At 36.9% G+C, this 17,522-nt stretch overlaps 1 protein-coding gene across 1 annotated transcript; it reads left to right on the top strand.

Annotated features, from left to right (window-relative positions):
- The first annotated feature begins 6,942 nt into the window (after positions 1-6,942).
- Positions 6,943-9,213, top strand: LOC129922580 (uncharacterized). The gene is made up of 2 exons (XM_056009234.1): positions 6,943-7,114; positions 7,245-9,213. The coding sequence occupies exon 2, from the start codon at positions 7,694-7,696 to the stop codon at positions 8,486-8,488; it is 795 nt and encodes a 264-aa protein (XP_055865209.1). The 5' UTR covers positions 6,943-7,114; positions 7,245-7,693; the 3' UTR covers positions 8,489-9,213.
- The last annotated feature ends 8,309 nt before the right edge of the window (positions 9,214-17,522 follow it).

Raw genomic sequence — 17,522 nt, 5'->3', positions numbered from 1 at the left:
GTTAGGTGTTTGTAGGTAGTTTTTTATGGACTCTTTTTCTGCCTTAAATTTTTAAAATAGGTTTTCTTTCTGTTTGCAAAGTCTCATTAATTTATTATTGAATAGCATTTATTTATTTGATTTTCTATACTGTTTCTGAAATGGCGTTTAATGAAATTCCAGAGATGTCTTTTTCTGATAAGAATATTTGTTGAAAGTTTAATGTAGCTTGGTGTAGTTGTGTTAGGTTGCATTTGTTCCAGGCTGGAAGTTTTGTTTTTGGTTTTATAATGGTTACTGCTTTTAGTTGACTGTGTAATATTAACAATATTATGTTCGGTTAGTCCAGAGATTATTTCATAATTTACCACTAATCCAGATTTGTTGGTTAGAAATAAATCTAATATGTTGTTTAGTCTAGTTAGTTTTTTAATAATTTGATCTAAATTTAAAATGTGAATTGTTTCTATAAATAGTTCATTAATATCCTTAAGGTTTTGATGGTGGTCTATGGTTAATGATTTTCAATATCGGGGAGGTTGAAGTCACCTATAATCCAAAAAACTGCATTTTTATGTTTTTCTTCAAGTAATGAAAGTTGATTTCATAATTCCTCCATATACTCTATAGATACTGTCTCTTATTAAGGATGTTGAGGTGGTGTTAATTTTACAAAATTAACAAACGAAATGCGTAAGACGTAATTATCTTTTGAATTAACGTCAGTAATCAATTTATAAGATATGATTTGAGAAAATCCCTACCTAAAGAGTTTCGTCTATCCGGCTTATAGTTATACTTCCGTATACTAACTTTATGTATTAATTTCCTGAATGTTTTAAAAGATGTTTAGTGGAACATCCTAAACACTGGAATCCAACGCATCTTCCATGACTGCAAATCAATTGATTAGCTTCTGTTTATTTGATATTAACAGCTAAACGTATATCTAAGGATCTTTGCCCTTGCCGTCACCTGGGGACGCACTTGGTAGAAGATTGGTTTCGGGCATTGTAGGAATTGAAATTAGTTATGCGCAAGCCTATCCGTAGGGCATCAATTTAACCAGGATTAGCTTTGCCAAACGTCAAGTGCTCTGTTAGTAATGAGTACAGAACCTCAAGGACGTATTCGTTTCAAGAAAAAGATGCTGTGGGAAAAACAAAGTGAAAATTCTGTAGTAACATAAAGAAAGAACTAGAGAGGAAAAGGAGGCGTAGTGGCTGAGCGGTAAAGGTCCCGGGTTCAAATCCTGGTGAAGACTGGGATTTTTAACTTCCTGATTTTTGGGCGCCTCTGAGTCCACCCAACCTGACATAAGTTGTGGAAAGTAAAGAATGCGGTTGTTCGTTGTTCTGGCCACATGACACCCTCGTTAATCATGGGCCACAGAAACAGATGACCTTTATATCATCTGCCCTATAGATCACAAGGTCTGAAAGGGGAACTTTACTTTAGAGAGGAAAATGTATACTACCGTAGTTGTAAAAAAATAATTTCTCCATCTGAGTAACCTTGTTAAATAAATCTTCATAGTACCCCGAGTGACATTGACAAAAAAAGAATTCTGTATGGAGCTAAAGAGGATACAACTTTCACAGTTTCTTCAGATTAAGAGTTTATTCAAAGATATCGGCTAAATGATTCAGTTCCAAAAAATCGTCTTGTTTCGCATATTTCTGACAGTTGGCGAGTCTCCCACTTGAAATGAATCACTGAAATCTTCTCTTTGTTTACACTTTGATTTTCAAGATCCCGTTGACGTTCATTCAGCAACAATAAAATCTGAAAAAAAGAAGAAAAGAAAACGATATGAGGAAATGTGATGGCGATCTAATGAAAGAAAAGAAAAACATAAGGAACATATAAGGGGAAGAATAGAAGAGATTTTTAAAGAAATTGTGAAAATAAACAAGGTCAAGGACGCCATATTGAAAGATCACTGTTATCAACTAAATAATACATGAGCGACAATCGAAAAAGTTAAAATTCGGATTCCACTGTGCTGAAAAGTGCCCCCAAATAAGTTATATGGATTATTCAGTGATCAATTCTTACGTTTTCTTTACACCTCATACACCAAAAACTTTCAATTTATGAATTGGCTCCATGTATGAACATCTCTATTTACAATTTTTTTTTCAGGAAGGATATTAAAGGGAGCTTCCACACCAGGCATGATCTAATCTTGCTAGCCACTGAAGCATCATTCTTGCTAAGTTGTGTTCAGATTAGATAATGTGTTGCTTTTTATTGTACACATACATACATACAAATATATATACATGCATGCATACATCCATACAAAGACTTACAGCTTAAGATTTGCTTCAGATATTACATCACGACACTAGTAGTTCACTAACATCAGTTTAAAACAAAAGAAAAAAGAAAAACATTTGTATTCTACCTCCACGTTATTTGTACTTAAATTATCTAAACCTTTCTTTTGACCTACATTGCTTACCAAACAGCGAGCCTAAGTTGCCGACTGTGAGTTTGAAGTAAACAAGGTAACAACGAACGGGTATCTTTCATGACACATTTACATTGATCTTAGATACCGCATCACTACAACAACGTTATTGTCAATGTTTTGAGATGAATTGTTTTTAAAGAGCAAAGGTTTGGAGCCTACGGCTTGGAACACAATTATGTCTTGCCCCATTCGATGATTATTTTCTGATTGAATCCTATTGATGAAACTCAGTTCGACCCGTGAGCGTTTTTCATTATAACAACTGTTGCCCTTTAGACAAGAGCGATATTTGAAAGTAGGTCAATTCTAGGATAAGGATTATTGCTATTATAAGGGTTATCGCTAAAGTTACTGGTAAAGAGGCTGGTACAGCTGGTGCAACGCTGCAGGCAAAATATTTTCCGTAGTTCCCCTGACCAGACAAACATAATTGGGGGGGGGGGGATGTTCAGGCGTGTTCTAAAAAATATTATAAAAGAAGTAAAAAGAAACAAAGAAAACTGATGAATTTTAATGGAAAGAAACATAAAACTAGTTTCCACTTATAATGATGACAAGATTGCACCCTGGAATGTATTAGTTGGACCAAAAAGTAACTGTTTATATTGTTATATTGATTTATTTATTGTTTAGAAACGTGTTACATCACGAAAAGACAGATAATGCTAAACGTGTTACATCACGCAAAGACATATAATGCTGCGACTTTTATGTCCTAAAAAGGATTTGATGAGGCCTTCTTTAGAACACTAAGGCAATGATTTTAAGTCGATCAGGGAAAATAATTGTGTATTACTTTGTTACAAAGCCAGAGATTTAGCATCATTTGATTTGAGATGAAGATAAAGAAGTTCCGAAAAGAATGAATACGAGCATAACTAAAGTTGTATTGAAATGTTTCCACATTTTATGCACTAACTGCAGTACTAAATGTCAGAATGTAAGCATTTAAGTAGTTCCACTACGAAGACTTTCTTCCAAGCCAATAACAGGCCTATTGTTTTAAGTAAAAGCCGCAAAGGAAAGCGACTTTACGTGAGAAATAGTTTTTTTTCTACACTACAGGGGCACTTATAAGATCCTCTATTCTAATTGCATTGTACAACGGCGTTTAGAACTAAATATGAAATATGTTAGGAATTGGAAGTGGTTATTACAGAAATGTTTCCAAAATGAATTTGGATAAATATTACAATTCCATGAAAACTTATTCAGTTAAGCGAGGCTCGGTCACAAGGTACTATACATACATACATACATACATACATACATACATACATACATACATACATACATACATACATACACAACATATATACTTACATCAGGGCCAGCCTTACTTAATTGAAGGCCCCAGGCCTATGGTGACACAGAAGAAAAAAAAATACGCAATTTACTTAAAACCTAGTCAGACTATTGTACTCCAATAATAGCGTTGGGCAAAGGTTCCGCTGTTTTTTTTTTACTAAGTCACGTGACTAAAAAAAAAACGTCTTTTGTAAGACGAGAGAGTTGACGAGGGTTAATAAGCATTTTTGCACGCGCATTCCATTTAATGAAATCACTCCGATTGAAGTCAAATAAAAAAAAAATTCCACTACGTAACTCGGCCTAGTTAGACTAAAAAAAATTATCAACACGAGAAAGCTGACGAGGTTTAATAGACAATTACGTGTGAGTTCTTGTAGCATTTAATTTTTACTAAAATAATTCCAAATGACGTCAAAGGAACAAAATTCGGCATAGTGAGACTAAAAAAAATGTCCTTATCAACACGACAGTGTTGACGAGGGTAAAAAGATATTGGTGCACGAATATTTTATAGAATTTTTCGTTTAAGCGAAAGTATAGATCATAGACATATATAAATATATCTAGTACACTTATAATATTCCAATGATAATCATTTAGATCTCAGACTAGTCTAGACTTAAAAGATGATGCGCAGATTTTTCCTTTATTAAACTCTTGAATCAATAAAGCCTTACATTCGGAAATTCCCGTTCGCGATAGTTCTTTCAAAACCAATGTTGGATCTAGACTTAGAATCCTAGATATAGATCTCTTGCCAAATTTATTTCATTTCATACTAAAAAAATGATAACGGTCAAATTAGAGTTTTCCACGTGTAGCCAACGAGCTAGTAATTCTTTTCTCGGCGATATACATCAACTGTTAAATTTCTAGGATAATCGTTAGTCTTTTTTGCAATCAGCTGTCCATATTTTTGGCAGCTTACGATGTCACAGTCTCGATACCCGAATTGAACCAAAACATGTTTTACTTTTTCTTTACTTATTTTATTATATTTGAATTTGTATAATGAAGGTGTCGTCTTTTTAAAAAAAAATAATTTTTAAATGTTTTTCTTGTTTTTTTTTTTTCGTGATTGATAAACTGGTTTAAAAAGTCACTTAGTCTTACCTACCTCTATATAATAAACATTATATTTAATTTTACAGCATATGATCTACTAATATTTTAATACATACTTTGTAAGTCTAGTTTTTTAAGTTCAATTTGTCTTGTTTTTTTTTTCTGTCTTCCTTGTAAAGCTTTGTCTTTTTTGTTTCCTCCATTAGGTGTCAAGGTGTCCGGTAAATGGGTCTCACAACGATGTTTCTAAACATAACATAGCATTTATAAGAAGCAAAGAGCAAGGAAGAGTTGGAAATACAATGAAAACACTTACCAAAAGAACATGTGCTAGACCAGACAACATGTGCTAGACCAGACAACATGTGCTATTCTCTTGATCGTCGGCTTCTTAAGTTAATGTACAAATATTTGATAGACTCTATGTTGCTTTTTTTGGCGGCCTTAACAGATTTTGAATAGAGATTACTAGGTATTGTTGAAGACCTGTCAAGGAATAACTGAGAGAACATTCACATTTATAAAAATTAAGTATTGCATTTGTGAGCTGGCGATCCTAGATCTAATTTTTGACCTAATTTTATCTTTATTTTAATTTGTAATTTATATAGGCCTGGGCTAAGATGTTTGTAATTTAGTGTCTTTATAGTTTATATAGTTCAGTGCTGAGTATTTTGTAGTTGCCGCTATTTATAACTTTCTGCTAGTTTTAGTCTTTTTCTGTTATTTGTGTTTTACTCGTAGAGGAAAAGTAGTTTTTAAAATAGTTAACTAGCATTAGAGCTGTGGATGTTCTTTCCTATTTTTGTCCCTGATTAGTTCTGCTTATTTTTGTCTTTGACATAAGTGTTGGATTCGTTGTTATTTTTTAATATCAGTTTATGTGCAGGTCTGTAAACGGTATAGAGCCCCCATATGAGTTTAGAATAGAAATAACTTTTTATCTTCCTTTTTGTATTTTTGTAAAATTAAATTTTAAGATTTTCTTTTTAATGCTGTTTAATTTGGTATATAATGTTGTGTAGTCCGTGCCAATAATAGAATATGCATCCTCTGTTTGGGACCCCTCAACTCAAGAAAACATTAAGAAACTAGAACAGACACAAAATAGAGCAGTGCGATTCATAACAAACGAATATTCACATTTGACTAGAGTAACACCTTTAGTAAAATCACTAAATTTAGAAAGCCTTCAGGACAGAAGGCTCAAAAGTAAAGTAGAAATAATACATAAAACACTGAACCATAATCTTCAAATACAAAAACAAAATTTAATAAAATACTCTGAAAGACACAAAGATAAAGGCACATTCCTCGTCCCATATGCTAGGACAAATTTGTACAAATACTCCTTCTTCCCTAGTGCTATTAGAGCATGGAATGGGTTGCCTGAGCTAGCCAGGAAAACCAGTGACTTAGCAGAATTTAAGTCATTGGTTAATATGCATGACTAAATGCATGACGCGTAGGACGTAATCATCTTCTTTTTTGAAGTAACGTCTGTATTATATAAGATAAGATAAGATAAGATTAGTAATTTGCTAGATTTTATTATAGCGCAACTTACTTATTACTTATTATAGCGTACGGCTAGGTACAAATTAGGGAAATCAGTAGTCCAGTTTAGTTTTAGGTAATTAGCGTGACGTCATGCTCTCCGATATGTTCGCGCTGACCAGTTATAGTTAGCTCCGGAACCACGTTGAGCTCTCTTTTGTCTGGACCAGTGGTCAGTGCTGGTAGTGGTGCCTGTATAGTTATTTTCTTGTGTGTAATTTCAGCTGGGACCGCCTGTAGGTTGGAAAATGTTTTTATTTTTACTTCTTTAGTTTGTATTTGTATTAGTTATTCCTACATCTACTGTTATAGTCTAGATGTAGACTGATTAGTGGAGTGACATCACTGGCTAGTTAATTAGCCAGGATTGCCTCTGATGGAACCGGAAGTTCCGTAGACTTGGGTAGCGTCACCCCCTTGCGCCATCCTTAATGATCCCCTTATTGTTTTTCTATACTTCTGTCTATTTGAAATATTTTATTATTTTATGTTCCCTATGTATTTTTATTAATATTTTATTGCTTGGATAACCACTCTATTAAGTTGGCAGTTTGTCCTACTTTTTAATGTAAAAGATGGCTGCGTCCTAAGCATCGCTGTCATTGCGGCTTTGTTCAGTTTGTTGAGCCTAGACTTAGATTTATGTTATTGTTGTCTGGCCCAATGTGGGTTGTGGCTTAGACTTTGACTTGAATATGTATGGCTTTTATTAGCCAAATGAAGGTGATTGTTATTACCTGCGTAGATTGTTTTGAGTGTGTGTTAGTCTAGATCTAGTCCATTATAATGATTATTATCATTATTTTATATATTTTTCATATGTCTTATGTTTTTTTATTTTGTATAATTGCAGGCTATAATTCCTGTCGTTATTTCTACTGTCTTACTGCCATTACTGCTATAGTACTGCCATTAATGCTATAGTACTGCCATTATAGCTGCCTGCTGCCTGTCTGCTGTAGATCTGCTTTACTGTTGCTAGTAGCTTACTGTCTGCAATAGCTACTGCCTTTATTAGTATTGTTATGACTTTGCCATGCGCACCGCCATCCAAGATAGTGCAGAAAGAAGGTGCGCACTATCAGTGACTAAACAAGTCGGATGTTGACATGAGACACAAACGATTTCCGCCCAAGTCTAGAGAGCCAATATGGAGATGCTGTACTCAAGGCAGATGCCCTTTGTGTTTGTCATGTCTCTATGTAAATAAACGTCTATGTCCTCGTTGAGTTGCCTCACTTTTTACATTGGTTGTCAGAAGTGGGATTATAGGCAACTCAACGAGAGGAGGTAGGATTTACAATGGCAGATTTGAAACAATTAGACCAACTCTCGGTTAGAGAGCTTAGGAAGGAACTTCGTTACCGATATGAGATAATTGGTGGTACCAAGGAGGTGCTTACAGCTCGTCTCCGGCAAGCCTTGATAGATGAAGACGAAGATCCAGATACCTACTTATTTGAAATTAAATCGGAGATTCATGAGCTTATTGGCAAGATAAATGAAGGTATTGATGCAATGTGCGAACAAATTAACAGTATGGGGAAAAGGGTAGATAAAATGGTGTCTCGAGTAGACTCGTTGGTAAAGGAGCAGTTGCCTGTAGACTCGTTGGTAATGAAGTTGCGTGCTCAAGACTGTGGCTGCACAAACAGTGGTGACGGAGACGCTGGGAATTGGAGCGCCGTCTGTGTCTGTGTTGTGGGCAAGTCTTGTGGTTGTGACTTTCAAGACGAGAAACGTGACAACGATTGCTGTGATGATCTCAACAAGATGTACCGAATCGAACGGAAAGTGACAAATGAAGAAACTGAAGACTGTTACGTGCCTGAAGCGTTTGATTCTGTTGTACCTGTTACCAGTACCTTAACTGAAGTCTGTTACGTGCCTGAAGCGTTTGTTCCTGTTGTACCTGTTACCAGTACCTCAATGAGCCGGACGGAGCAAGACAACGTTGGATCTGCGTTCAAGCCTGTTGCTATGGACCTTAAAGACCTCTGCCTATCTGTCGGTGCTCACGAGGGAAATTCGAAGCTTGACAACTGCATCCAGAGGTTTAGCATGAACTGTACGTGCGGCGCATTACATAGAATTTAGATGCCAAGAAAACCACCAACAGGGCATATGTACTTCTACCATCATCATCGACATTGGCATAGATGAATGTCAATCAAACCACTCTAAATCTGAGCTGTCAAGAGGAAGACATTTTCCACTTGAACCTGAAGAGACTTATCTTCTGGACGTAAGACTGTTGTCTGAGGATGACTGCGGTGCATTGGACTTTGCTTGCAACGTGCCTGCAAGCGAACCTGCAGCTCCCTTGAGAGGCGTCTGTCGGGAAGGTCTGCTGAGACAGCGTGTCCGATCAACGGCTGTGCTGAAGAAAACAGTGCTCGACCCTATCTCTTTGTGTGGCAAACGGCCACGTCATTATCGCAACAACAGCCTGGTCAACTGGAGAAAGAGAAAGCGGCACTGGAGGAAAACAATGCGGATGGCCTCGTGGGGAACACGCTCCCTGCCGCCTGTGGCTCCCACTGATCGACCTCCACCTGAACTGTCAAACCTCAGCTGCAGTGTTACTTTTCGGGACGAAAAGTGCTAAGACGGGGGCAATGTTATGACTTTGCCATGCGCACCGCCATCCAAGATAGTGCAGAAAGAAGGTGCGCACTATCAGTGACTAAACAAGTCGGATGTTGACATGAGAGACAAACGATTTCCGCCCAAGTCTAGAGAGCCAATATGGAGATGCTGTACTCAAGGCAGATGCCCTTTGTGTTTGTCATGTCTCTATGTAAATAAACGTCTATGTCCTCGTTGAGTTGCCTCACTTAAGTTATTACAGTATAGATTACTGCCACAGTTAAGCTGTCTGCTGTACTGTTGTGTTTAGTGTTGGTATTTTTAGGTGTAATCTAGTAAAGATAGTTAGACATTTGGGTTTCTTATTAGTGTTTGTAGTGGTATATTCAGGTGGATTAGTTGTTTATTTCTAAGTTTATTTAGTTGTTTCTGTAAAGTTTATTTTTATTTTCGTATTCATCTACATTTTTATTGCTTTGTAAGTTTGTTGTAAATAAAGTGTATATAAGTTTTGTTTTATAAATTTAGTTTAGTTTGTTCTTTTAGTTAGCTAGATTAGTTTAGTTTAGTTTAATTGTGCTGTCTGGTTGCTTAGGCGACTCTAGCCCCTTGGTCTCAGACCGAGGTGCACAGATTGGACCCACCCAGTAGAGCTGCCTACTGAAAAAAATGAATAAATGTTGAGCAGCAGATAACAAAAAGGCCTCACTCAGAAGCGCCACTCCTGACCTGCTCACACATTATGCCGTTTTTTTTTTATCGGGCGTAGGATTGGCGTTTTCCATATTGAATGACACCCCAAAATGACAATTTTTGTCTATATATTTCAGGAGATTTGTATGCGTTTTCAAAAGATTTTAATAATTTCCGGAGATTTTCAGGACTTTTTCGTATTTTTTTTTTGCAATTTCAGGAGAATTCCAGGAGCTGCTGGTAAATCAGGAGGCCGCGGGAAATTTGTTTAAGTTCTAAAATGGTTAAATTTAATAACTTACATTTAGCATTAGTGTAAGTCCTATGAAAGTGTGGGGTCCACTGCCGTCGCATAGGTTGCAGTGGCCTAAGGCCGGCCGTGAAAAATAGCGCGTATGCTATGCCGTGGGTCGACTAGTGTTCTATAATACTCCTGTCTTCAGTCTTGCTTTTAGACGAAAGTCTCTTTCAAATTTACAAGATTGTAGTGCTTATCTTAGCTGAGTATATACATTATCATAGTATAATTTACATTATAAACACGCATCTGACTGAGAAAATAGGTAAGCGATAATTTAGATCTAGCATAATTTAGACAAGATTGGGCGGGGGGGGGGCATCGAGGAGAAGCCTGATTACCCATGAAATATTCTAGTGTTCTTAAATAGACAAGTTGGTCCATTTACCAGTGTCTCGTGTAGAGTAACACTTGGGTGTTTAAGTGTGTGTGTCACACAGAATAATTAAGTCAGTCGGGTCAGATGGTAGGCCTACATACTGGTACCAATAGCGATTTGAAAATAATATGTAATTCGTCTTTAAATATAGTAGATTGACCGTAGAACTACCAGCTGATGATCTATATGCCAAGGGTCTACAGTCTAGACTTAATATAGACGGTAATATTATTCTCGATGATAAATTGTGATCAAACTATTGATATAGAGATACAGTGAAGCTGCGAAGCAGAGTTGAGCTCGAGTAGGTGATTGGCTGAAAACAGGTAAGAGTATTGACATTTGTTGGTGTAGAAGGTACTGTAATTTACTAAACAAACAACTGCTTCAGGTTACGACCTGAGAGACTTTTTAAAAAATGGTTTTCAGAGGCTAAGACGGAGCTAGAACTAGGCGGCAAGGAACTGAATATGTGGCAGAACGCTTAGAGAAAGAAAGAATTAAGGAGGCAGAACAGCTAGTGTGTGAGAAGGTTAGAGAAGCAGAAAAGCCTAGAGAAGAGGCAGAGCTTTAGAGATGGAATGCAGAGAGAGAGAAGAGAAGTTGTAGACAAGAAAGTACAAATACGAGTGGAGCGAATGAGGATAGAGGCTGGTGTAAATGTGCAAACGAATGGGGACAGAAACAATGGTGCTAACTTGAACAGGGATAATTAAAGTAGCAACGCATGGATTAAAAAGAAAATCCAACCGTTAATCAAAATAAAAAACATAAAAGTAATAATGATGTAAGGATAAAACAGATAATAGACTATAATAATAAGCAACGGAGTTTCTGGCTCTATATTTTGAGACGAGCTAAGATAGTTTATTTGTTCATTTTGAGACGTACCTTTTCTAATCATGCAAGCATATCAATAGGCTAAACAAACCAACAATGGACTATAGCCCAAATCAACTATATGACAAAATGAACTATATCTACATGCGACTACATGAATATTTATAATTGCATATCTTACCTAGATCAGTCTAACTCGGTTAAGCACTAGACAAAACAATTATGAATAACGTCATTGAAATAACATCTATTGACATAATTATGTACACATTACGGTCGTCTAAAGGCTGTATGAAGTGTCTAGTGTGGTAGCTTAACTTGTTGCCACTGCTGGCTAGCACCTGTGAAAGGGGAGCAATTGGTATGTCTCTATTACCATTACATAGCCTCTCCACAGCAGGTCCTATGCAGTACCTCCTCGTGGTGACAGATGAATCTGAGGCTGTGAAGCTTCATGCAAGGGTCTCGGAGGAGGTATTGGCCCTAAGATGTGAGGTAGTCATGGATCATTGGTGTGAGGACACGCCATGCTGCCCACAAATCAAACCCCAAAAATAGGTTAATAGTCAGCCCATCCCTAGCAAATTTACCGCCCAGGCTATTCCCTCCCCCCCCCCCCAGCATTGGAGAGGTCACCATCTTTGAAGTAATGTCCTTGAAAAAAAAAACACGGAGAGTGATAGTTACCGGTGTTAAGCTCCTAGCTGATTGTCGTAAGCTGGAACGCCTCTGTGACGACCGGCGTGTACTGCTTGTATGTGTGGCTTGTTTGGTGTCTAGGGCAAAGGCGTAATGGGCAAAACGTGATCCCGGGCAAAGTATATTCTTGGCGCCCTCCCCCATTTTTCATGAATATCACATAGAAATATTGGCTGCTTCTGGCGCCCCACTGAGGGTGGCACCCGGAGCATCGTGCCCCCTTTCCCCCCTCACTACGCCTCTGGTCTAGTGGATGATTGTTTGAATGTGCAATATGCTGGGTCACTACGGATAACTCGGAAACAGGCACACAACAAACAGGCAATAGAGTAAGATACAAACATTAAAATTTACAGTAATGGGGGTGGGGGTGCTTCTTGTCTCTTAATGAGAATGCTTCATCATCATTCTTAGCACAAATGATATAGAGTTGATCAACATGGGCAGCACTATCAATAGGATGCAGTAAGTTGCAATTGTAGGTGTGATCGTAGTATTTGTAGTGAGCAGTATTACATAGGCAGTTAGAACACTGTCACGTGGCTAGTAACAAGTACTAGTAGCTGGTGTTGCTAAGAAGGGGTAGGCAGACACCTGAAAGAGGCGGATACAACGTAGATACATTAGTACACATCGCTCATGCATCTATCGATGCTCTCGATTGAGATGCGTGTGCTTACAAACAGGGGAGATGATGACAAAATAGAATTGCTTAAAGAGATTGTTATATCTATATAACTATATAAATATAAGAACAAAGCAAGGGAGATAACAATCTCAATTAAACATGAGCCAGGGAGGCAATACGAATTATTGCTCGATATACAATGTAGAAGAGGGGTAATCAAATTAATTAGGATGTTGGTTGTTACACAGGGTGTAGAGGGAATATATTAACAAACCCATTCTGTGGCCTTTTACATCTTGAGGGGCAATCTCTTCCCTTTGCAATTTCTTGTGTGATTAAAAAGGCAAATCCTAGATACACAGCTGCGGTCAAAGGTTGGGCATCTGTAATCACCAGGCGCCGTTGCACTTTCATTCTTCTTTCTATTACTGTTGTGTATGGCATCTGCGATTTGGGACCCTTCTTTCATCGTGCTAGACTTAGTCTATATCTTCCTGTATCCTTATAAACCCGCCTAAATAGTAAATCTCCACATTTCGTTATTTCGCCAGCTCGCTGGCAGACGGAAACCATAAAAAAAAAGTCCCATAATACATGGCGCTGGATACGCAATAAGAAGAAAAGCTCTTTCCCTGCATTTTGATGTTCTCCATAGATATAAAAGGGTAGTACACATGAAACTTGCATCCCCGCAAGGTAAAGTAAATATCATTTGTGCCTACTTATCAACCCTTGCTGCACCGTAGAGGACAACCACATATTCTTCCAAGATTTGGAGGATGTAATTAGAAACATCCCAATAACCAAGCACCTCTACATCAGCGGAGATTTTAATGCTCTAGTCGGTGGTGAAAACGATGCATGGACAAAGTGTTTTGGACCTCATGCTTTGGCAGGATTGATGACAATGGCCAAAGTGTTTGGGACCTCATGTTTTGGCAGGATTGATGACAATGGACAAAGTGTTTTGGGCCTCATGTTTTGGCAGGATTGATGACAATGGCCAAAGGCAACTTGAGTTCTGTAGCACTGATAACAAACACATACTTTTCTGGCAAGGAACGTCACGAAGTCTGATAGCGGCACCCATGCTTAATAATGTAACACCAGCTTGACCTCAGCATCACTCGGAGGATGGATCTGAAAAGTACCATTCAAACCCGCTCATGTCATTGCGCGAACTGCGATTCTGTCCATTGGCTAGTGATATGCAAAATCAAAATACTCCTTAAGTAGGCTTACACTTCCAGTAAAGCTAGGACTAAGTGAATTAACGTTAATTGTGTAGGCAGTGCTTTTTTTTTTTTTTTTTGTAAAGAAATAAGTGCAGGTACTCAGTGATAGATTGCCTAACTTTTAACTACTAATAAATTAATAATAAACGTTAAAATGCAAGAAAAGTAATAAGTTTTCCCCACATTGAAAAAGGTGCGTACCGCCACAAAAAAAGCACTGCATGTAGGTGACCCAGAGAATTCTGTTCTTCGGCGCGCTCCTTAACAGTTCAATCCCATTGACAAGTGACGAAAAAGACATATCTATCAGATTGGAGAAATTAAGAAATGCTATCTACAGCTCAGCACTTACAGCTTATGGTCCGCAAAAACACTGATGGAACCTTGCATCGAGAAAAAGAGATCTGCACACCTCGCTCGCAAGGCGAAACCAAGTGAGCAAAATCTTTTACCTTTACCTATCCCTTAGTCTGTTGGACCGTTTGGGCATCATGCAAGATCTGTCAGACATCTTTTTCCATTCCTCTCTGTCTTTTGCCTTAGATGGCAGGCCCGTCCATTCTTTTATGCTGTCTTTTCATAGTTTTTTCTCTTCTTCTTTTTCCTGGTACTGTTCCCTGAATAAGGTATTTGCGAGCCCCGAAGACATTGTAATATGGCCATAGTTTTAGCTTGCGTTTTTTTACGTGTAGTCCAATCGCTGTAGTATCCCTGTCTCGTGGTTTGTGATGCGGTCTTTAAATGTGATACCTAGGAACCTTCTGTTGCATCTCAGGATCCTCCTCTCTAGCTCTGCAGTCAGCGTCCAAGATTCGTAAGCATATAAGAAAGTAGCCATGACCAGAGAGCGCATCAGTCTGGTTTTGGTGCCGAGTGCTATGCCTTGTCTTGCCATATTATTTTAAGTTTTGAAAGGGCTGCTGTGGACTGTTCAATTCGGGCCAGTAATTCAAATTTCGTTCCTTCATCTGAGACATTAGCTCCGAGGTATTTGAAACTACTGACACTAGTCAGCTTTTCACCTCTAATACTGATGCCCCTTTTAAAGCGCTGTTGGCTATTGGTCATAATTTTTTTTTTTTTCGGCATTTATTTGCATACCATATGCTGCGGAAGTCTTGTCTATGCGCATCATCAAGCCCAAAAACTTTACAGGTCTTCAAAACTGCTAATTAAGAGGCAAAACAAATGACTAGACAGTATGCTAACAACTTTTGTAGGGAAACATGCAACAGAATTCAAGAAAGTCTCTGCTTAGGAAATAGTAAAAAAATAAATAAATATGTTTGGTGGCATAAAAGCGATCCAACAATGTCTACTTGCAACTTTCCTCATTTAGTCTGGAAAAAATCCGATCCTTCCGAATGAAAATTCAAATTGACAAACAAAATTAGAAAAAAATATGATTTCCATGTTATCTACTCTCTGTGAGGAAAATGGCATTAAAGCTGACAAACGAATAAAATAATAATCTGTGTAAGAATATTTTGTCACAATTTCCAAATCTGACATACCTTTCCCAAGAAAAGACTTGTCAGAAGTCCATTCACAGAAGAAGTTTTTGAGCTCTTAAAGCAAAAATGATTTCTCAGTTCTCTTTATAGTCAGTAACACAAATCTGGATTTAGTGTAGCAGTCATAACCCGATTTGTCTGTATTGCACCCTCCTTTCATTTTCAATAATTTTTTTTTTTTTTTTTTTTTTTGCGAAACATGGGGTTTCTAGCCTATTAGTTATCAAGTTTAAACAAAAAAATTGATTGTGATCTTGCAAAGACTATCCCTAGAATTCCTTATCTGGTGAAACAGAAACAATGTCACACTGCCGCAACAATTGTAACGATGTAGTTTACTCTTATCCTGATCACTATCCGAGCTCCGTCATGCTTTTCAAATTGTCACATGAACATGAATATGGTGGATACCAAATAAAATGTTAATAAATGTACGCCATAAAATTTCATTTATTTGGAATTTAATTATAGGTTTATGGAGAAATATTTATTTCAAGAATATACGGAAATTACATATTGTTTTGTGATTAAACATTTAACTTTGGTTAGGGCTATACATAACAGATATTCACATTTGGATTACATTTTTATACCATTAGCAAAAGCACAGTTTCTTATGCTTTTGAACGAAAAATAATAATTTTACAGTTGGGTGTCGCCGAATTGTTGGGAATAGTAAAAAGGGGTCTCCGAGCTAAAAAGGTTGAGAAGCGCTGCTCTGGATGGAAACACGAGTTAACGTTTTGAAATTAATTTAAAGCTTGGTATTAAGTTTAGGATATTTTGAGGGAGCTTTTTGATTCTATGCTATATTTTAAATCGGCATTTAAAAAAAAAGTGCAAAATATTTCTTTACAAAATATTTTTTCTTCTTTGGTATCATCCCCAAGGGCTCATGTGGGCTCTAACTGGTCTTGAGTTTTAGGCTATATATATAGGTCTGTGACAAAATCAATCGCGGATAAGAATTTATTTCTGTTTCCAGTCTAGTATAATATACAAGTCTATGGTCTGGCCATAGACATAAATAAATATAGACTGGCCGATTAAAGAGTTTTATGAAACGAAAATTTGTGACTTGCAATTTTGTGTACTTTATTATACAGCATTTATGAGCAGTATAAAAGTTAAGTATTCATATCTATTTCAGCCACACACCTATATTAACTATATATATATTGTATTAAGGAGGCAGTGTAGTTTTGTTTAATCTCTAAGAAAGAAGATACTGCAATTGTTCATAATTCGGAAATCCGAATACAATAGATATACATGTTTTCAAGTAACATGAATTTAATTACTTCCTTCGGCCAGTCTATATTTATTTATGTATATGGGTCTGGCACAAATCTTGTACACCATATTTCTTCCACTTCCCATTCGCGAATCAAATTGAAACTTTGTATAATTATTCCTTGTCGAAGACAATATGGCCTACATTAATCAACAAACTAACCAGTTCATTACTTAATTATCGATAATTTTGAGCATGCTATTTGATGCTTTAAGCATGAAAGCAGTGCTATATAAAACTATATTAGTATATATCTAAAAGCTATAATTTATTTTTTTAAAATTAATTTTGTTTTGTGTAGGCTACTTCGAGAACATTAAATTGCAGTATTGAGCTATATGGTAATTATTATGCGTTTCTCATTAGCTTTGTGTATTTTTTATGCTTTGCTGGTTTTTCATTTATTCAAAATGTTTAAACTGCGGTTCTTAACTCTATAGGCCTATCAATTGCGCTGGAGACAGAGAAACAGTGCTTCTTCTAGCAAGTGATCTACCTTCTATATCTACAATGCTTTCCTACCTTGCTTATTTCACTTCACTTTACATGCCGTGAATAGCAGATGGTATTTGACCTGCATTTTTTTTTAGCACTAAAGGCCTACTATACCCTTCTAAAAAAACAACAACAATACTTTAATATACATGTATGTATCACAGTGTGTCTGTGTATGCTTAGGCTAAAAATGGTACAAAATTTTAAGGGAAATTCTATGTTTTCTATTCTATGTTGAGCACCATTTTATTTTAAATACAATGTTTTGTACAGTGGGTCATTGTAAATACAACACATTTTAAAATGAAAAATGTCCAGGACATATATAGCTGACAAAAAATAACTTGGACTTGATAGGACCCATGACATGAAAAATAAAATGTCATCCAGGGGGCTGAGGGCTTTGCACTGGGGTTTTGTGCCTCCTCAAAGATTACGATTTCTTAGAAAGATGTCCATATTTAATG

The sequence above is a fragment of the Biomphalaria glabrata genome, chromosome 13 (assembly GCF_947242115.1).
Source record: "Biomphalaria glabrata chromosome 13, xgBioGlab47.1, whole genome shotgun sequence".
NCBI lineage: Eukaryota > Metazoa > Mollusca > Gastropoda > Planorbidae > Biomphalaria > Biomphalaria glabrata.
Note: the sequence above shows the minus strand (reverse complement) of the source record. Positions and strands in the feature narration are given on the sequence as shown.

Bases quoted from the DNA above. Each gene is read 5' to 3' on its own strand.
- LOC129922580 (XM_056009234.1), top strand. From the start codon at position 7,694: ATGGCAGATTTGAAACAATTAGACCAACTCTCGGTTAGAGAGCTTAGG.